The sequence below is a fragment of the Zootermopsis nevadensis genome, unplaced genomic scaffold (genome assembly GCF_977971745.1).
Source record: "Zootermopsis nevadensis isolate Lab colony 2312 unplaced genomic scaffold, Znev_1.0 Znev_ptg000015l, whole genome shotgun sequence".
In the NCBI taxonomy this organism is placed as follows: Eukaryota; Metazoa; Arthropoda; class Insecta; order Blattodea; family Termopsidae; genus Zootermopsis; species Zootermopsis nevadensis.
The window spans coordinates 4,587,576-4,609,592 of record NW_028259147.1 but is presented as its reverse complement, the minus strand read 5'-3'; the positions used below and the strand labels follow the sequence as shown (position 1 = coordinate 4,609,592).

General features: G+C 35.9%; 2 protein-coding genes across 2 annotated transcripts; both read left to right on the top strand.

Annotated features, from left to right (window-relative positions):
- The first annotated feature begins 1,063 nt into the window (after positions 1 to 1,063).
- On the top strand, positions 1,064 to 8,301 carry LOC110838778 (malectin). The gene is made up of 4 exons (XM_022082357.2): positions 1,064 to 1,688; positions 2,946 to 3,128; positions 3,584 to 3,641; positions 3,814 to 8,301. Exons 1-4 carry the CDS (start codon positions 1,320 to 1,322, stop codon positions 4,020 to 4,022), a joined length of 819 nt encoding a protein of 272 aa, XP_021938049.1. The 5' UTR covers positions 1,064 to 1,319; the 3' UTR covers positions 4,023 to 8,301.
- Positions 8,302 to 10,580: 2,279 nt separating this feature from the next.
- LOC110838773 (E3 ubiquitin-protein ligase RNF10) lies at positions 10,581 to 21,741 on the top strand. The gene is made up of 13 exons (XM_087349090.1): positions 10,581 to 10,960; positions 12,040 to 12,212; positions 12,673 to 12,890; positions 14,320 to 14,410; positions 14,503 to 14,687; positions 15,357 to 15,552; positions 15,859 to 16,065; positions 16,887 to 17,205; positions 17,375 to 17,626; positions 18,284 to 18,458; positions 19,158 to 19,338; positions 19,800 to 20,013; positions 20,150 to 21,741. Exons 1-13 carry the CDS (start codon positions 10,867 to 10,869, stop codon positions 20,242 to 20,244), a joined length of 2,400 nt encoding a protein of 799 aa, XP_087205216.1. The 5' UTR covers positions 10,581 to 10,866; the 3' UTR covers positions 20,245 to 21,741.
- The last annotated feature ends 276 nt before the right edge of the window (positions 21,742 to 22,017 follow it).

Here is a 22,017-nt window from a genome sequence, read left to right as displayed (position 1 = left end):
TGGAGCAGGTTCAGTATTATACAGGGAAAGCTTTAAGATTTTAATGTTGTCTATTGATGTGTACAGTGTTATCTTTCTTCTGTAAAAGACAAAATATAATATTTGTTACTGAAGTCTAGAGGTATGTTGATTTAATACATTTTTATTTTCAACTTTCCTTAAAAGAAAAGTCTGTTATATGAATATCAGCCTCTTTCGTATAGGAAAAAATAAGTGGATATAGGCATACATGTCTATTTGCTTTCTTGCATTGTGTGTTCTGATGGTTAATTACAGCTAGGAATTTGGCGGAGAGGGTCACAGAACATTAAAATCTTGGAACTTAAAATACAGAAAAATTGTTTCTTAATCATTTAACAATACTCATATTTTATCTGTTGCTCAAGTGGTATGTGTGGATAACTGTCTAAAGAAAAGAGGAAGATGATTCAGTTGGCTGGGATGGTATGGTAATTGCATGCTTTATTTAATATAATCTTTTAGTATTTGATGGGAGTGATTGAGAAAAACATATATACAGGAGAATTCTGTTTAAAATGCACAAGAGTTAAGAAGGCACACAGTTTTAGTCTGTTTACTTATATGTTCATTTCAGGTTTGGTGATTGTACATGTATATCAGAAATTAAGCCTGATTTTGTATCTCTGCTTCAGATTTAGGTTATGTTAGGTTAAACTGGCGTTGTGGTTGCCTAAGCACACCTCTGATCATGTGTGCACATTTTACGCATGTACAGGCAGACCTTAATGAGATCAGGTTAGTATTTGCCTTTGCCTGGCCAGGTGGTTTAGGTACATTACGTTAGTGGTTGGTTTTGAGTTAAATATTGAGAATAGTTGTAAATTACTTAGAATTACACAGATGTTTTCAGTTACCCAGGTTTGTTGAGAAAAGATAGTTAAGTACTATTTACGTTCTGTGGGAATTGTATGTATCCAACGTGTGCTGGTGGCTCCTTATCCAGAAATAGGTGGCCGGGGCATGAAGCTGACCACTCACCTCCATCTAGTGTCAAGGTTAAGAATACCTGTGGTGGTTATTGTAACCTTCCAAGAGATGGCACGGACGTATCGCGTTCGAATTGTGGCATATATCTGTGGTGTTTATCGTAAATGATTTCGAAGTCTTTACTAATCAAAAATTTCTTTACCGGTGAATGACACGTGTTCCTACATATGTGATCGTTTCTAGCGAAAAACAACACAGTAGTCTCAGTTGTTTTCTTTGAAATTGTGCACAAGATCAAATGTTCGAACACATGCTACATTATAATCGGTCTTTTCGGTGAGACGGCATTTGATTTGACGTGAATCATCAGTATGATTACAAGAAACATGAGACTATATTTGAAGCCAATTTTGTGTTTTTTAATGTTATTGGTGTACTGTTTTGATTACGTTACTGGAATAGGGGGTGTTATCTATGCTATAAATGCAGGAGGTGAAGCTCACACGGACAGTTTCGGAGTGAGGTACGAGAAAGACCCTTTACATGGAAAAGTGGGGACAGCATCCGATTATGGAAAACGGCTTTTAATCGGTCGTGCTCCTGCGAATGACCATATATTATATCAGACAGAAAGATATCATCATAGCACATTTGGATATGACATTCCAATTAACGAAGATGGTGATTATGTTATGATTTTGAAATTCTGTGAGGTATACTTCAATGCTCCAAACATGAAGGTTTGTTTGCTTTGGTTTTGCATTATAAGTTAATACATTTACTCTAATATTAATTTTCATAGGCATTTATTTTATTGTCCTGTTATTTAATTTAATTTAATTTATATTGATTCTTCGTATAGGTGAACTTTATCAAGGATTATATATGTGCCATGTGAACCTGGATCCTGTACAACTATTTCCCATAGAACTCTAGAGTCTTATACATTATCAGTGTGTTATGTATGTTGTGAAAATGGAAGGTTGACTATATAACCACCAAATTTACGTTTAAAACTGACATACTGGATATAGAACAGGGCAGGTTCAAATAGTGGTAACACTGAATTCAATTACAGCTTGATACTAGCTATCCTGGTGTTTCTCATTATTTTTATTAATCTCTTAAGACAGAATCAAGGATAGTACCTTCAAATAGGTAATGAATACTTTCTTACAGACTTTACCTACTGACCATTCATGAACTCATCTCACTGTTGCTGTAGAATGTCTGCTGTGAAACAACCTGTTACAACTCTGTCAGACAAACAAAGTTAAAGACACTGAATGGTTAGCAAACAAATGCCAGGATGGTAACTTATATTAGACCATGACCACTTTCACATCCTTTGCCATTTATTCTCATTAATCATTCTGTTCTGTCATCCTAGTCTGTATAATATAGTCTGAGCTATTTACAGTATCTTTAAATAAACCATAAATAAAATAATGAAAGACTGTGAAATTGGACTCAGTGTAACTGACATAAATGGGACCAGTGGTAGGGGTGGTTAATCAGAAAGCTGGTTAATATGGAATTACATTCTTCACTTGAAGAAACTACTTTTAGTTCCTGGAAATGGGGTTTCAAAATATGCTGAGGTGTGTTTTATAACAAAACACTATATCTATTTAGGCATCTTCAATAATAATGAAATATACATTTGGAAGTAAAATTTAACTATAACACTTTCAGATCCAAATATGACTATTATAGTTGAAAACCTTTATTTTAAACCATACCAGAAAATAAGATATTGATGAATAGAATGAAATATAACAGATGAGTAGTATATTACATTCATTAAAGGTAAATACAATTTTTTTTTAATGAACTTGTAATTATTATTGTTGTTGTTGTCATCATCATCACTACTGTAACTGAGAAAACTTATTGAAGATGGTACTTAAGCTGGAGAACTAGGTAATAGAGTGTTAGTTAAAGCCTATTATATTATAGTCTGAGTAATAATAATTAATTTTATTGTATGTCTGCAGGTGTTTGATGTGGTATTAAATGGTGATCATACAGTAGTTCCAGACTTGGATATTTATGACCGAGTGGGGAATGGTAATGCTCATGATGAGTACATTCCCTTCACTGTTAATAATGGTCGACTGTACTATAATGAAGAAGAGTCAGACATCAGAGGTGGAAAAATCAGGGTTGAATTTATTAAGGTGATTATTTCTTCAAAGATTGGTATTTCAAACTTGCATATACTTAAACTGAATTGTTGTCAACATCTGTAATGATATAGATAGTGTCTCATTTCTGCTTGTTTAATGCATATTATTTGCAGAGGATATCCCACTTATGCAAGTAAAATTATAAGTGTTTTAGATATACCAGTGCTGTGAAGGTAATATTATTTCAACTGTCTTGGTACATTTCTTTAATTGAGATTTGAGGTTTTCACTGTGGTTAGTCCAAAGATGGCTGTCTTCTGGGTTGTTGCACTGTGTAGTCTGATAGAAGTTTACTGACGTTTTAGAGGTTCTTACTGCCTCCATCATTGCCCTGATGATGAAGGCAGCAAACCAGAAGACGCTTATCTCCAGATGAGATGCTAGTTTCATATCAAATATTTTAAATCATCAGTCATATTAGACTTTAATATGTATTTACATTTCAGGGTTACAGAGATAATCCCAAGGTCAATGCCATCTGTGTCATAAAAGGATTACTTGAAGGTAATACTGACTGTCTTATTTTGATAATTAAGATGTTGTTTTTAACACTGATAGATAGAATAATATTTCTGTATGCATCTATGTTTATGTCATATGTCTCTCATATATTTATGTTTATGGTACCCTAAAATGGGTAGAATGAGATTGTTTTATATATTTGTGTTTGTGACAGATGTCCCAAAATTGCCTCCTATACCCAGTGAAGCTGAGCCTGAAGAATATCGGGATGAAGTAGAAGATAAAAAGTCTGCAAAGAACCGGCGACCTAGTGGGCCACGAACTCCAGATCCATATTCTATCGATGACTCATCAGTTATGCTGCCTGTCTTTGTTGCCATAGGAGCTTTCATACCACTGCTGTTCTGTTTGTGCAAGCTCTGATTGTAACTAATTCTCTTGATGCAGAGTGAGGTGAAAAATTGTAGTAGAGAGATTAATGCAAGAAATGTTCACAAGAGGCCTAATCATTGCAGTAGAAAGTGGAATTTGACATTTATTCCATCTTCTACCAAATGTTCCTTCATTTTGTGTTGGTCACATCTTCAGTTACTAGATTATTTACTGTTTGTAGCAGAACTCAGAATTCATTGAACTTCTATTTTCCATTACTTTAATATGTAATTTTCTTTCCTATCTTCTAACTTACTTTCCTCATTTTTCTTTTTGTTCCTTTTCCTCATTTTTCTCTTTCTTCCTTTTCCTCCAATTCTCTTAGTTTTTTCTTTCTTCTCAAGGATATAGAACAGTCTCTTACTACTGGTGCATATCTTTGTGTTTAGAAAGTTTGCTCAGAAATTTGATAAATACACTACTTTTTTGATCCCTGAATTACAGGAAGTAATGGTGTGTATTATGTATTGGTTCTTGTGGGGAAGTTATAGGGATGTTTTATGATATGATGTGAATGCTGCTTAGAAAACATTGAGTTTCTCCATAAAAACCGAGCATTTACAGCAAATCTAGCAGCCCTCACTATTATTGAGATTTATTATCCTGAATTTGACAGGCGTACACCGATAATGTTACTTCTTTTCTTGCACATTTTCTGTGAGTGTGGAAACTTTACAGAAAATTGTCTGTACTGGACATAGACAGAAGGTATCATTATCAGTATTTGCTGTCACATCATCAGTTGTTGTTTTGTGAATAGTACAGCTTTCATGTTGAACATTTTGTCCAAGTTTGGTTTCTGTATTGCATGTAGTTGGGTACATCTGTAAAAGAATACAAGAACTTCAACTGATATCATCAGTAATAATATTCTTTCGTAATGTACGTACTGTTTTACGTAGGTATAATAGACATGGGATGAATTGCCATGAACTTGGTTTACAAAAAATTGCATAGCACCAGCGTATTTGCTTCTTTTAACTCAGCTCTGACATGACAGGCTGTGATAACATTTTATACAAGGCATATACACAGAAACTTAGATCATAGTGGTAGTTCTGGTGTTGTCTCGGCTCTGAAAATATCGTTTGAATATGCTGAAATATAGTATAGTTAAGCTACTATAAAACTTGTCAATCAAATTCAGTTTTTAGGTGTATCTTTGTCTCACATTTTTGAGTGCACAAATATGAATATGCACATGTGTCATGCTGTACCAACTCTCTTGTGCAGTGAACTGAGCAGTATTTTGTGAAACCACAGGACAATAATAATGATGTTATGGGTTGGGACACCATGTAGACCAACATTTCAGAGAAATGTACCATCTTCATATTCAGTTTTCTGTCAGTTGTGGAGACATGGGCACTTATTCCATGTGATGGACAGTTTCTGCATCTTGCACCACAGTTCCTGGACATCAGCATTGAAGCCCTCAAGCTCTGACTCATCTTCCTTAAGCATTTTGACCCATCCAGGCTTTACAACACTGAGTGCATCTCATCACTGAATAGATAATTCATATCTGTAATATTGGGTTGCTAGTGCCTCCTATTGGCTCTCCGGTCCGTATTCGGTCCATGGCCTCCTCAATTCTCCTCTTCCATTCGGCCCTCTGTTAGGTCCGTCTGTCCGAGGCTTTGATTGAGGTTTCGAAACATCTTCCTTCTTTACGGTGCAGGGTTGTTAGCATCTTTCATTATAGTGGGCTCCTCCCATAAGCCCATGTTTATCTAGTGCAACTGACCTCGTGAAAGGTCAGTATTTTTCAGTGTGTATCAGACAAAGGGCATTTCAAGTAAGATTGCCCAGAAAATGTTCTGCCAGTTACTGTGAGTGTTTTATTTTTGAGGTTAAATTTCAAGAGTCATTTTCAAGATGGAGATGATATGTTTCTCTGAAACACTGGTATCTGCCTGTGAGTCTGTGTAGTGTCACAACCCAGATGAACATATCTTCACCACTGTGACAACCTCAAACCTTACATTTCTTTTGCTGTTATTACATCTGGCATTAGTATTTTGTCTCAGCTGTGTAACGTCACGGAAGTACTTGTCAAAGTACTTTAATCCTTTGAATTCCATTATTTTAACACATAATATACTACCAGATTTCATTTTGTTTGTTTTAGTAATGTCTTGTTTAGTCCAGCATTGGACTTAGACATTATTTTCTGATAAATGGAGTGTGTTCAACAAAGTACTGTCTTTGAGATCCATTTATTTGAACACATGCACGCCATAAGGTCCAGTTTTAATTTTAAAATTATTGGACTGGGACATTACTTCTTGAATATTGGGTTGAATCCAGCAGAGGCTGTAAAGGATCAGTACTGTTTTTTGTAGGTTATATATGTGTTGCACAGTATTTTAGAGTTTTAGAAACTTGTTTTGTTGTTCTGTTGTTATTTTATGAGATGTTAGTACTGTTAAATGTTATTTGCACCATGACCATAAAAAATTAGGAAATTTTGTCTGCTGTTAGGGAAATTAGAATTTATGGAAACATGCAACTACATCATAATTTACTGGTACTTAATTTGTATTCTACTGTACTTAAAAGTGGGATGCATTTTCAAGTTTATTTATTAAAACATTTATAATTCTAGTACTTATGTAAATGAAAGTATTTGAGAAGGAACTGTGTGATTATTCTCTGTTAAATTAAATGGTATTAATATTTTGCTGACTCTCCAGAGCCAGGTATTAAGACTTATTACAATGTATATTCACAAAGTTATACAAAATGGTGTATTAGTCAAACAGTAGTTTACAGTGCGTACTAGTTGCAGTAATATTTAGTAACATTTGTTTTTCCTCTTCACTACTTGTGACAGTGTTTAGTGATGGGTTGGGTTAAAGTTTTTGTAGGCCTTTTTTCCCCCCTTATCTCTAGTATGGAGTATGTATGTGACAGACACTGTCTCGTGAAATGCCCCAGTATTGACTTTGATGCCATAGTACAGTGGACAGAGGGAACGTGGAAAGGTTTGTATAATCAGGAGCTTTCATAGGTAATGTTTTATCTGTGTTATAAAGCTGTGAGGTTATGAAGAATTATATGTGTTACATGCATGAGGGAAAACAAATGGGTACAAAATTTCGGTTAAAGAAATTTTGTGAAGAGATGCCATACAGATCAAGGTGTAGATGGAGGGATTATATTGTATGATACTTAGAGGAAATGGTTTTAGAATGTGAAGGGTTTTGAAATGGTTTATGACTGGGTCCAATGGCAGAATGTTTGATATGGTAATGATCTTTTGATTTTTGTCACTGTACAGAATTTCTTGAACCACTGACTGTCTTCTCAATGTGACCCTGTATCAGAAATTAGTTATACCTTCAATTTTTAAATACTATAAACTGTCCACTATTTATCCTGTATGTTCAAATTGCAGGCCATATTGTCATGAGCATGACAGCATGTCAGTTTGTTTTGGCCCATATCAGGTACATTCCCTGATCAGGGACTTGCACGTATTTCATTAAGTAGCAATAGTTTATTAGTTAAATATGCAGCTTGCTTAGTTTAATTTATAAAGCTTTTGAGTATATTGAAGTTGTATTATTGTACATGTGTTCTGGGGCTAATGCTCATCTTACTGTACAGTTTTCATTTTTCAGCATAAAATGCCCCCAATAATTATTATTATTATAAATACTGTATTTCACTGTATGATTCATGCACATCTTTTTGCCAAAATTTAATCAAGTGATCATTGTTTTATGAAAATGGTTTGTCATGGAAAATCATTGTCTGTAAACATTCAGAAAACTTGGTAGGCTCTGAGTGGAGTTAATTGGTAGCAAAAGACACATTATTTTGTTTAAACCCTTGATCTATGTAAACTTCATTACATTCCATAACAAAATTTGTTTAAACTCTACAGATTTTAAATTTTGAACAAAATAACACCAGTCATTTTCACACTCTGTGATATCATGTATTGGGCCTGCCAATAATGACTTCTTTTGTCATAGTTTAGTGTGTTACGGTCACATGGCTGCAAGGTCATTCTGTAGAACACATAATAGCAGACAGCACAAAATGATTCCTGTTGAAATGTTCCAAAAATTAAGTCTTCCCAGTCAATCCTTTTGCTGACTTATTACATGTTTATACCTGTGGCTAAATCTTTCAGACTCAGGTGAAGAAACTTTTCATTGTTTTTGTCTTTGTAAGAATAGGATGTGTGATACATAAAGAAATTTAGTTTGTTCTTAATTTTTACAGAGAAAAGTGAGAGTAAAGAAGACATTGAAATACAGTAACTTGTTTTATTGACAATTATATTTTTATTCTGGAACATGCAGTGTCTTGTGTTCTGGTATTTCACTTTTACAGTGTTTCCCAAACTGTTCTAACCAGCTATTCTTTTGAACAAAATTAATTTCTGTGAAGATCTTGCTCTTACATAATGATAAGTACATTCACTACTCAAGGACAATAATCTGATCCTTTGTAGTGCCATCAGTGAGCGTGCTACAAAGGACCAGTTTTGTTACGCAGCAACCCTGAGGATGAGAGCAGAGATTGCTCTTGAAACGGCAGAAGATATTGTTTATTCACCATTCAGCCACCTGATGCGGCTTGTAACCCGAGAGTCTTTCATCAACTTTAATTGCCGCGAAAGCTTCACTTTATACAAATAATTGTATAATTGATGTCAGAATAATAAAGTATATAGGATATCCACTGTGCATAGATCCTCTAAGGCTCAGAGGATATTGATTGTACTTGGTATATCAGAATTTTATTGGGATATCTTTTTGATTAGATGTGACTGTTAGCAGCAGAATACAGGTGGGAGATAGTTTAGAAAAGGGGAAAGTTCTCAATATCAGTGTTGGAAATGGTTTTGCCACTGTGTTTTTTCTTTTTCAACTTTTATATATTTCCAGAGATTATATGTCTAAATGAAGGTACAGGTAAGTCTAGAATTTTGGTTGTCAATAAAAATTAGCCAGTGAGCAAAATTATTTACTGTGAAAAGATTTTTCATGTTGGCATATCTTCCATCCTTCTCAGTTTGGGAAATGCTAAGGTAACAGACCACTGGTGTTATGCACGATCTTTTAATTTCCATACAAACTTAAACCTAAGTGTTTGATTGGATCAAAATTAAATAACGTAGCATTTCTTTACTATTTTAGGTGTAATATGTTATAAATATTATATCTCTTATAAAATGTAAATGTGTTTATGCCAAGAACTTTAATATCAGCTAAAAGTTGGGTCATGTTTTCAGATTGCTAGAAATTCTGAATGTGATAAGTGAGCACTATTGTAAAGTGGCTTTATTCCATACTTGTGTGTTTTATGTTTCTGTTGTTTAACCATACTTGTATTTTATTAATGCACAATATTGTTTTGTTTATGTATGTACATTTTATTCATAAATTACCTTCCCCTTTAACCTAATAGCAGTCAGCCTCTTAAGGTAAAATATTTGGTTTGCTGCATGTTGTGACTTCAGATACAAGTTTTGTCTGTATTGTGCAAAATATGATTGTCAGTTTATACAGATATTCTTATGTAGAAGTTCATGACATAGTCACACTAGGTATCATGCGTGAATAACACACTGTGACACCAGACATGTTTAAGCATATGTGGACCCCAGAGGTTCATTACTGCATTCACAACCAGTCCCTATCCTGAGCCAGCTGAATCCAGTCAGCACCGTCCAACCCTATTTTCCCGAAGACCCATCCATTTATAGACAAATTAAATAACATAGTGATATGATGTATGTTGTCCAAGGGGTTTATATCACAATGTACCAGGATGAAACTTTATAAATAAAGAAATAATGTGCAAGAAAACTCTTCATTTTATTGCTAGTGGTTAACTTTGTGTTGTATTTTGAAATGGGAGTGTAATTTATGAAAACTGTTAGTCTTCTCAGGCTGTCAGTTTGTTAAAAATCAGCATTTTAGGACTACTCAACTTAAGCACCCTGACTATTGGAGGAGGAGTATAAATTTTTAAGTTCTTAAAACTGCTATCCAAAAATGATGACAAATCTCTGTTTATTTTTCAGTGATAAGCTGAAATAACTGAAGAAACTGACAAATAAATGTTTGCTCTTCATGGTAAAAGCACAAATATGAACTGAAGATTTTTTTTATATTGTGCTGTGTAGTCTGGTAGAGGTTTACCAATATTATGGAGATGCTTCCTGCCCTGATAGTGGATGCAACAAGCATCTCTAAATCGTCTGTAAGTTAATAACAGACTACACGACGGAATATCCCAGAACATTTCCATACTCGCCTCCTTGAGAAGCAGAAATCATACCAAATACAAAACAGCTTGAACAGAGTTTAAAATCCCGCCATGGTAAATGTAAAAGGTGGTGGAGTACGCGATGGAACCGGATAATATGGTTGGAATAATTAAATGTGAATTTTATTAAGCATGGTAACGCTACTGAGTTATCACATTTTTATGTCAGCTTAATATTTTTATTAAGTAAGCAACGCTTCCATTGTGCTTATGGCAGAACATTTAATATGACATGCATTGCGAATTTCAGGTTTTAGTTGTGTAACAAGGTACTGTTGGCCGTCGCCATATAAGCGACGCCAGTGATTATTTGGAATCGTTTTTGAAATCGTCGTTTTCGACGACAGGGAGTGCCCTGCTCCCAAGAGGGTCTTTTTCAGTTTGTTTTAAGAATCTACTTAATTTAAAATTGATTGTGCACTACCGGTAATAGGTATTTTATAATTTATAATAATTAATCATGGCTTGCTGAAAAAAATGACGGGCCTGAATATTATTGCCGTATCTCCATGCGGAGAATTTTTCTCCAGTAGTGTTGCTGTAGATGTTAGAGGATTATACAATGGAAAAGAAACCATCAGGTCGTTCAGCTCAAGCCCCTGGGAAGGCAAACGGAACTGAACTGAAGAAAAGTCAAGGTAGGTTATTCGGTAGCAACTGTAATTTGGTCTTGATGACGACCTTGGTAGGACCAATGTGTCGTTCGGTACGAGAAATTGTAATGTTGATTTCATGTTCAAGTTAGTTCCATCATTTTGAGATAAATTTCTTTAGTGCGTAATAATGGCAGTAAGATACAGTTAACGTTGGGGGTGGTTTCTATAAAAATCGAATTTATAGCGAAGCAGCCTTTCCTGTAATGTAATTGGTGGGGATGTGTGCCAATTCCAGTTTCGACGTAAATACGTCTATACGGAAGGGTCATTCGGCAAAAAGGCGTAACAAGGATGTCAAAGATCAATATCAACATTGTGTAAATATGGACCGACAACAATGGTCAGCTTTTATATGAACTCCTTCGTGCATTGTTATGTTACCTAAGAAACTAATTGTCACATCATCTGTTTATTCGGCATTGATGTGTTACGTTACTGCCGTCAACAATCCGCTTTCGTTATTGCGGAAAGAGCTGAGCTGGTAAAAAGGTTTTAGAATATCAAAAGTACTTATCCTATATAAGAATTATTACATTACCTTACATTTCATTACATTACAGAGACGTATTTACGTCAGATTCTCCGGAACCGTGGTTCCACTGTCACCTTTTTCTCTTGTTTTAATGTATACAGAAGGTGGGTATGTGTTTCTGTTAAGGAATAATATAAGGAAACAAATAAGTGTCTAGGTTTTATTTTAGTTTAAAATACAGGTGAAATTTTTGAATGAAAGGATGAGCTTATGTAAGTTCTGTTTCTTGTGATGGTGAGTATGAAGATGACAGCTTTTTGGGACATTGGACCATGTAGTCTTATAGAAGTTGATTGACATTTCAGAAGTGCTTACTTCCTCCATCATCTGAGGAATGGTGGAGGTAGTAAATTCCTCTGAGATGTTCGATCACATTCTTCAGGATTATATGGCACCATATCCTGGAAGGCTGTCATTTTCATAGCTTTTATACTGTTAAACATGCTTAAGGAAAAAGTTGCCATATCCTCCACACTAGGCATGTGGTTATATGAAGTACATAAAAACTAATCCATATATCTGATTTTAGATGCCGTTAACAGTAAACTATTTCCCCGTGCTGTGCGACGGCGAGAGCCAAATGGATCTAGTAGCACGAAGTTTGATCCAAATAGGAAGACAGTCTTACAAAAGAGTAAATCTTTCGACAAAAGGCCACGGCCCAGAGGACAGTATTATAACTGTGGAAAGGAGAATACCAAGGTAAAGAACATGCAAAAGGAGTTGCCATAAGTAAGGCCTACACACATCTCCACATCTTGGAATTGCATTACCTATCTCTTCATGGCTTGTGTAGGACAGTATTAGATTGTAATTTGTATTTTCGTGTAAGGCATAGGGTTAGTTTGTGTTGGCTTAGCATAACCAACTTAATTTGTATTTTTCTGAATTGGCTAGTAATATTCTTGTAGGTGGAAAGCATTCATGTGTTATGTGTTTAATGTATATGATTCATTATATGTGTGTCAGTTCCAAGAAAAAATAGAATACTTTTGGTTTTGTATACAGGACTCTTATTTTAATGGTGATTGGTGATTGTAGTGACAGGAGGGGATGAAAGGGAGGGTGGGATGCAGCCACATCTGTAGTTCTTCCAGGAGTGCTTTCAACACTTGTTTTTATTATTGAGATATCATTGTAATGAAGTTTTATATGTGCACAGGTAGTACCAGATGAGATTGGCTCAGTTTTTGTGCCAGGAAATAAGAAACAGAATTTAAACCATCTGCTGAACTTCCATTATGCACCAAGAGAGGGTGTTGTACCTGGTTCTGGCCACTGGCATTCATTTCCATCAGGTGTGGGACGGCATGGTTCTGCTCGGTGGTTAACATCTACCCACAAACACAAATATAACAAGGAGCAGTTCTTACAAGCAAAGTGAGTTTCAAAGGCATTGCAGTCATCATCAACATCCATTAACGTATTCATCAGGATGTGTCATTATTATAAAGCCTCCTGCATTCCTCTTTGTCCTCCTAAAATCACTCTTGTTATATGTTCATTCTTACTTCAGTCCTGGCATAAACAATTACGCGTGATTGGTGAATGCTGCCATTGGGCCATTGTCAGGACGTACGTGACATTAAAGAAATAGTGATAGAAATTGAAATTACCAGAAACATGTTTATGTTTATGCTTTGATAGCTACATTTTAAATGAAAGAGATTGTCCTGTTCTTCGCAGAAACAGACGACATGCAAGCAAAAGCACCAATCACCATAATGTAAGGCAGAAGGATACGAACTGGTTTTGTTAGGACGAAGTAAGAATGAACAGACTGCATGTATGAATGTGTCTGCTTTTCCCCCCACTTTATTGTGTACTTTCATAAAAATTTTGTACCTCGTTCTAGATATCTTACGTGGTCATTTATTTTCCATTTGTGATGTTGTAACACTTACCATTGCACTGCTGTACAAATATTAGTGCGTATTTTTAAAAACTTGAAGGTTTCTGTCACTGCTAACTAGTGACAGCCTATTATTGGCCAAGCACTGCCAGTTAATGCTAACATGAGTCTGGAACCACTCCATAATTTTAAAAGCAACTTACCTGAAGTATGAGAGGAGCTGAAAATGTTATTCCTAAATATATTCACGTGTTGTGTCATTCAAAAGGGATTTGAAAGAAGTTCTCCATTAGCAATATCTGAAATGTCTTCAGATGTGCTCCTTCAACTCCTTGTCTATCTTACAAGTTACCCAATAAATAAGTCACGTTTAGTAAGATTAGATGAATGTGCTGGACACACGGCACTATGGCAATAGTGTCTTATTATAGTGTTAATAGTTGTTGGTTTGCTTACTCTATATTCTATTACACTACACGATATGCAAAGTTTTAAGATTATTGTTCTGTCACCAAATTGCTCTTTTCAGAGCTTTTGCGGAAGCAGCTGTGATACAAACAGTTTCTTGCAGAGCAAGTTCTTTATTCTGTTTCATGATTCATTACTAGTGTGAAACTAGCAAATTTTATACGTACTTCTCTGCTTTCATATTTCGACTCTCGTCCAATAAGCCAAATCGTGCTTTCTCACGAGGCGTGTTTGTAGGAATATGAAAGACAAGAAGTTTTTCACTGAGTACCATCTGAGGATGAGGGCCAATTTATGTAACATTAAATTTGTATCCCAAAATGTTCCATAGATTTTCTTTTGAATTAAAAATGTTGACTAGGGGGTAAGTTATCAAAAGATTAATCTTTTTAAACCTTAAAAGCTATCCTTTCATAGCATTGAAATTGCCATGCCAGAGACATTTGCTCTTTAGGTCTGTTTAAATGTATTGACTTTTTCATTTTTCAGTTGCCAGTTTGTGGTGAAGGCTGATGGTAATTATACACCATACACTTCAAATCCTGATGTTTTGGTAAACTGGGACTTCATTGAACAGATAGTAAGGAAGAAAACTTCTTTATTGTGTGTGTGTAAGTGTGTTGTGTTTGTTTGCCGTGTCCATATTCATGCCTTTGCATGTTTTGTTTTCAGCGTTTTCAGAGTTCTGAAATGTTGTCCTGTCCAATCTGCCTGTATCCACCAGTCGCTGCGAAGATGACCCGCTGTGGCCACATTTACTGCTGGCCCTGTATGCTTCACTATTTGGCTCTTTCTGATAAAACATGGCGGAAATGTCCTATCTGTTATGAAGCAGTGCATAAACAAGACCTAAGAAGGTAGGAGAGAGAGTTCATATTTAATACCTGTTCGTAGATATGGGAATGCTATGTTGGGTATTATCTCTTGTCTCAAGTATCTTAGATATACTTTTTTTTTCCCCTCTACTCCAATCTTCAGGTGATCAAGTGTTTTTATATTAACACCTTTTAAACACCAGATTACACCATTGGATATAATCTTGTGGCAGTTTTATTAACCTTCCATTCTATTTCATTGTGATCCATTTCAATAATATCTTCCCATTTCCACCCCAGTTTTACAAATGGGCATATTTCAAAGGGGGTCTTAACTCAGTTGTGGTATGCATTTCATCATCAATTTTATTACCCCAACCCGTATACATTTTTTGGTTTTGGTAAGATCCTTAGTATTTAACAACCTGTATAGAAAATTTTCTGATAGTGCACTGTTATATCTGCAGTTATAAGATTTGTAATAATATTTTTGTGGTTGCAGTAAATTAATTTTTCTGTCAAGTAGGTATTTGGAAAATGCATATTCCAAATTAGAGCAAAACTACTCTCTTTTTAACTTGATTCCTTGCAGTTATTAGTAAAAGCCAATGTAAAATAATCAACATTGCCAGCACTCAAAGTCTTGACATTTTCTGTTAGGATGTCACCTTGATGCTTTGAATGGTTTGTGTGAAAGTGTTTCTTCCACAGTGTAATTGCAGTACCCCACATGCAGCTTTCAGTCGGGGAGGAAGTCACTATGCGTTTGATGAAACGTGAGCGAGGTTCACTCGTTGCTCTGCCCGTAGATCAGTGTGGCATTCGTCCCATTGACCAACTCCTGTCTGTGTCAGAAACCGTCGTGGATACAGTTCACTCCAAACTTCTCGTGGCTACACCACAAGAGGTGAATATTTTCAAGTGCTATATGTGATGTCTCCACCTCTGCTGAGCAGCTGGACCTGGCAAGATGCACCCAACTCATATACCAGAGATGTTCAAATTTGATCTGGGTTACCACCTCCTTTCTTTCCTGTCTTTGTGTGTCTGTAGTGAAATGCCGGGACAGTCCATTACAAATAGGCTACAATGGCTTCCTCAAAGTTTACAAATGAAGTAATCCAATATTTTCAAGCTATTCCTTAACAGTGTACTTTATTATTCAGTTTACTCTCCCCCGTAACAGATGCATAACAGAATGGTTTATATATAGGTGATGTCCATCGTCAACCACGAGAGAAATGAACTTCAGAAGCAGTTGTCTGAAGAAGAAAATTGTCCTGAAACCTGCTTTATTGAGCAAGCGATTAACCTGCTGAGCGAAAGACATGCAGCGTTATCTAAGGAGATATTAACAGTGCAGACTGAAAATGACAAACCAGAATTGAATGTTCAGAAAAGTTCAGCAGAAAGCAAACCAGTATGTATAACAATAACTTAAGTATCTAGTATCAGAACCTGAAGGTTCGATCAACACTTCTAATACCATTGCCTGCTGTTTGACAGTGCTGAACCAGCTTTCAGTATCCATTGGTGGGTTTTAGTTGACTGTGGACAGACACAGTGATGATGATATTTTTTTATCTTCAGCATCCTCTTCCAAACACAAATTGAGAAGCTTGAATCAGCAGTGTGTGGGGAAAATCGGTATTTCAGAACTGACATATCTCAAAACTTGAATAGAGTATAATATCAATATGAAAATATTTTTAGACCATTAAGTATATTTTCCAAACTGTTACTGCAGCACTTCATGGAATTTATCCAGTGTCACCATGGAAGGAAGAAAGAAAGACATCATATAAGCAGATATCTTAATTCGTACAAACCTCGCATGATAGTCATTTTGAACGCTTGTTATTAGGTATGTCAGAGACTAATTAAAAGGCATTCAGGTATTATGGTATTGGAGGAGAAAATTGGTGCCTCAAAAGCATTCAGTGGACCTAAAATAGACCATTATGAAGAGAAAGGAAGGTATATTCATTCCACAATTATACCTAATAATTTTATCTGAATAACTAATACAATTAATTATCTTTAAAATCTCCAGTGTGAAGGGAATTTTTAAGTTGTTTTATAATCTGATAAATACAGTGCTTGCAATCTATGCATAAAATTGCCAAGAACATTTTATTTTCAAACATCTTTTCTTAGTAGTGTAAGTACGCAAAAATTATTGTATTGCGATGTATTCATTTGTAATATTCAGAGTGCTTATCTGATCTTGTTTGGTTGCAGGACGTTGTTTATAATTCGGCATTTGACGATGATTATGCTGCATTGGATAATTCTCCCATCCTAACATCTTTACCTTCAGATGAGAATCAGTCATTAATGGCACTGGAACAAAATGCGAGCTGTAATGAGCCAAGCTGCTTGAAATTGTCTGGAGAAAATACGGATAGATGTCGTTACGAGAGCGTGAGCAGTGAGGGAATGAGCAGTGATGATGGTAACACTGCCTTTAGAGTGGAAGACTTGGAGATTCCCACAAATCTTCAGGTGCATACTAGGCAGTCAGAAGTACAACCGGTCAAACATTTCTATTTTTATCAGGGTAAGGAATCAATCCTGTTTACCATTATTTATTTTACAGATAATTGTATTTTTAATTTTTGGTACCTTGCAGTATTTTGTAGTGCATTCTTACTAAAACTGTGGAACAGAGTCCTTGAAAAGCTAATAGAGCTGTGGTTCTTGCTAATCTGTTCTGATTTATTTTGCAGCTGAAGATGGTCAACACATATATCTGCATGCCTTGAACGTGCGCATGTTGCAGCACTATTACGGATCCCTGGAGCACTGTCCTCCAACTTTAACAGGTTGCATCATTGAAAAGGAATCAGGTTCCATGACAGAAGAACTGCGGCGTAGATTACGCTATCTTCAGCATCTTCCAATAACTTGCCAGTTTGAGGTAGCTGAAATACAGCTGAAGCCTCCGATTGTGTCAAAAGAAACTATAGACCATTTCCAAGGTGTGTGTGCTTTGAGTTTGTGTAATAATTACAATGCCAGGTTTCTTTTAAAAAAAATTATGTATTTATAGAGTCTAGTGAAGGGTTGATTACAAATAATGGCACTGTACAAATATTAATTTACTGCTAAATTTAGTGGGAAATCCCATTATGTAATAAGTTTCTAGTCATGGTTACAAATGGTATGACCTTTGGTTCAGTACCTTGTATTATAACCCCATTTTTCTGCATTCTCGTACTACACACATTAATTCGAGCAGTTGCATTTTTTATGTGCACATGTTTTAGATGGTAAATATCTTGTAAAGATATGATACGGATGATGATAAAGGAAAAATACGTCTTTATGAAAGGAGATAAACGTTTCAGTTTTGGTCCTCAGATCCATGTTTATGGCCTATGCTTTGTTGGTCTGGCAAGTGTTTTTATATTTGAATTCTTGGGTATATTAATCTTGCTTTATTTATGTTTATCATTCATTTGGTTTCATATCTTTACCAAAAATTGTTGAATTTTTATTTAAATGAATTTCTTGGATTTGAATTGTTCATAAATGTTGAGGATGAATCTCATTGATGCTGGCAATGTTTTTTTTTTTTTCTGTTGGCTCTAATTGATCTTGGCAGTATAAGAATTAATGAATCAGTGCCCTTCCAGACCAACTGGAAGTACGAAGACAACGCCGCCAGCGTCGTGCCCGGGATGAAAGGCGCAGAGAAAAGAAAATTATTGAAGAAGAGAACCGGCGTTGGGGTCGGTATCCTACACCTCATATACGCATTGAATCACAACACCACTTTCCTCAGTGTGGAATTGACTGTGATTCTGCTGTGTAAGTAGTGAGATTGTCAGGTTTTTGCTTCCCTTGTCATTGTACTTGACGCTTTTACAATCAAATTGATGATTCTGCTAGGCCTTCCATGATTCTCTCTAGTCAGTGTTTAGAGGCTGGTAATTCACATGTATGTTAAAGACTTGCTGCTAGGGTATTCTTGAGCAGTTTGTAGTTGGTGGGTGAAGAAAGTTCTGATTAATAGAAACCTCCTGTTGGACTTTATCCAGGGTTGTATGAATCCACTTTGGAAGTTCTGATTTGATGTCTTTGTTGAAAATATGTTATATTACAAAGTAAGTAAAGTAAAGTAAAGTTTGTCCCACTATACGCCATGTAGGCGTTTGGGGTTAGCGGAGATATAGCTCCTCTCTTCCTTGACCTCGGCACTAGATGGGGGTGAGTGGTCAGCATCACGCCCCGGCCGACTTTACCCCCGGGAAAGGACCCCGGTACCCATTGTAGAGGAGGCTGGGTGGGCCCCAGAGCCGGTCTGGACGCAGAGGCTAGAGGAAAAATCCTCTGCCCCCGTCGGGGATCGAACCCCGGCCGTCCAGCCCGTAGCTAGTCACTATACTGACTGAGCTATCCCGGCTCATTTATATTACAAAGTGGTTTTGTTATATTTAAAATTCTACATGCCCCTCCCCCCTGTCCATATTTAAAATGACTAACAGTTGCACCTTTTCCCACTTTCAGTACAAACTTCTCTGCCTCCGTTCAGTCAAGTATGGCAAACATCCCCACTCCATCTCATGAGAGCATTTCATCTGCAACTGTAGAAGCTGAGAACTTAAGTCTGGAATCACAAATGTATGAAGAAGTTCATGTCCTTCCAAAAGTTGGCTCTCCTGACCTGCCAGGAATGTCGTTTGCACGGGTATGAATTATATTGGGAGCTTTGCAGTCTTCTCATATGCTTTCTTAGCTATTTTAATGCCTACTGATGGCATAAACTGTATATATAACTTTTTTCTGTGCATAAATTTTTGTAGAACAGGGATGATGAACCTGATTAAGGCTGTAGAACTTAAGAGAAGAAAGTTACGCTTCAGTTTTAAATGTCCACGCATTGTAAAATTTAAAAATTTGTATGTCTGTAATGTCATGACATTATATATGAGGTTCATAATTTTTTTTATCAAAGTCACACAAACAGCACTGCTTTCATAAGTATGTTTATTTCTGAAATAATATTTCACATAATTTGTAGCAAGAGATTAACTTTCACAAGTTTTGTAGATGAAAAGAGTGGTAACATTGCCACTGCAAAGTGGGCACATAGGAGGCATAGCATCTAAATTTACTGATTTGCTATGTCACAATTATCATTTATCGCAGATGCTGCGTGAGGGAAAGAGTAAAAGCTGTGTGGAGCCTTCGGCACCTGTGCCAATTACAAGTAAGATCAAACCAGCTGGAGGACGACGTCACAACTCTGACAGTGAGCCAGAACCGGAGGGTTATGTTCCTGCCCCCACATTCAGCCAGAGCTTCAGTGATGCCATTGCTCTTGCACTAGAAAAAGCAGTTGCTGACAAAGAAACTCCAAAAGGTAAGCTATAAACTTATGCTGGGGGTATGTTTGTCTATTTCTGCATATAAGTTGGTTTGAAAGAATTGTTTGCTTAGTTTCTTCAGCATCAGCTTTTCAGTGATACAATGGGTGTTTGACGACAATTATGTTACAGGTGAAGGTGAGTCTAGTTCAGGTAAGAAGAAGAAGAAGAAGAAACAGAAGCAGAAGGTGTTGTTTGCAACCAGCATGGCTTGTTCTGGTAAATAATCTTTTACAGTGATGTCCAGTAAGTTTCTTCAGTACATTCATTTTATCTGTGCTACGTTGTAAAGTGCTCAAGATTCTGCATTCTGGTAGGATTATTGATTACTGACTGGGGTTTGGAAACTTTTGAAGCATCTTTGGTCATATGTATAATGTGTGTATTCATTTTGCCTATTCTGGTAAGTTTCTTTCTGTTTCTGCTTATGTCCAGTGCCTCAAAAATCCACATCCTGTTTGTTGGGTGCACAAATCAATATTTTATTTGGTTTAGGTATATTTTAAAATCAATAAAAAAAAATCACAAACTATTCCCACATAAAAAGTAAAATTTACAAAATAAAAATATTAAATTTAACAGCATGTAGATTGAGAGTTTATTGGTAATTTGCATCTTTCAGACAGCAATTATGGCATGGTGATGTGTAGTTAATCTGTTATTGCCTCAAATAGGTTTGTTTTACTTCAGTACCATGGAATCATGTAGTTATCTATATTACTAATTTCTCACAGTTGCAGGAGCTACAAATTGTAACTCTTGGAAAATACATGAGCTTGAATCCCAGCTGATAAATTGTTAGTCGTAATTCAGTTGGACTACTTGTAATTTCCACATCATACATATATGTGAACTACATGTTAGACAAGTGATCAAAAACCAGTTTCTCTTGAAATACGTGCAGTTTGGGGTATTCATTTAATTTTATTCTACAATTGAATTTCTACATGTTCCTTCTGTGCCTGGTAAGAAGAGCTCGAGTCAAAACATTATTATGACTTCACTGTCTTACTGAGCATTGAAGATTTTCATTACTACGTGCTACTACTAATGTGGCTTTAGCCGATTGGAAGACTGTTTTCATTTGGATAAAATTATCGAACATTTAAAGGCCAATATATAATAATTGATAGAAATTCTGGAGCTTTTTCAGAACTGTATTTGAGTGACACCTGTTTTCAAGTAAGTGAACTATATTGTGACTTTGATCTAGTGACATTTCAGTCATAAGAGTAGAGTAGGTATTGTGACCAGATCAGCCAGTCATCTGGGTGGCTAAGTCGCAGCCAGTACCAAAGAGAGTAAGATTGGAATATATTCACATTTTAAACAATGATACATTATGTTTACATATTTGCAAAAGCTCTTGATGTTTACTAGGTTTGATAACTTGTTCACCAGATTGTTATGTAAACTACAGTGGAGGTTATGTGATATTGTAATTCAGATCCATCAGTTTTCTTTTGTTGCCTGTATGGGTGTCAGCCTCTAATTAGTTTGTTCCATGTTCAATTTTTGCTTGTTGGAATAATCAGCATGAGAATATTGTAAGAACATAGCATTTGCAGGTCGGTGAGCCTGTGTTGTTACTGGAGGGCCTCGGATCCAGTAAGCTAAGTTCTCAAGAAATAACTTAAAGGCAGTAAATGTTACTGTATACTTTGAGATTGAGTTCAGCAAGGGAATTGTAAATTTTATTCATCAAAATACATAATTTGAAACTATATGCTTTATTATTAATGAACCCAGTATTCCATTGCAGCATTTCCTGTTAAGGTAATTTTACATTTATATTAACAGTGTCATCAGTTTGGACCAATAGAACAGGCCCTTCATGTTTTTGAATAGAAATTATAACCATTAGGAAACAATAATTCTCCCAGAATTACAAACTGTAGTGGGGGAGATGCTCTTCTCTTAGGAGATTACATGGTCTGATAGTGTCTGGGTAAAATTTGCATCTAAACATGCAATTCCTGGTAAAGTACATATTCACATTT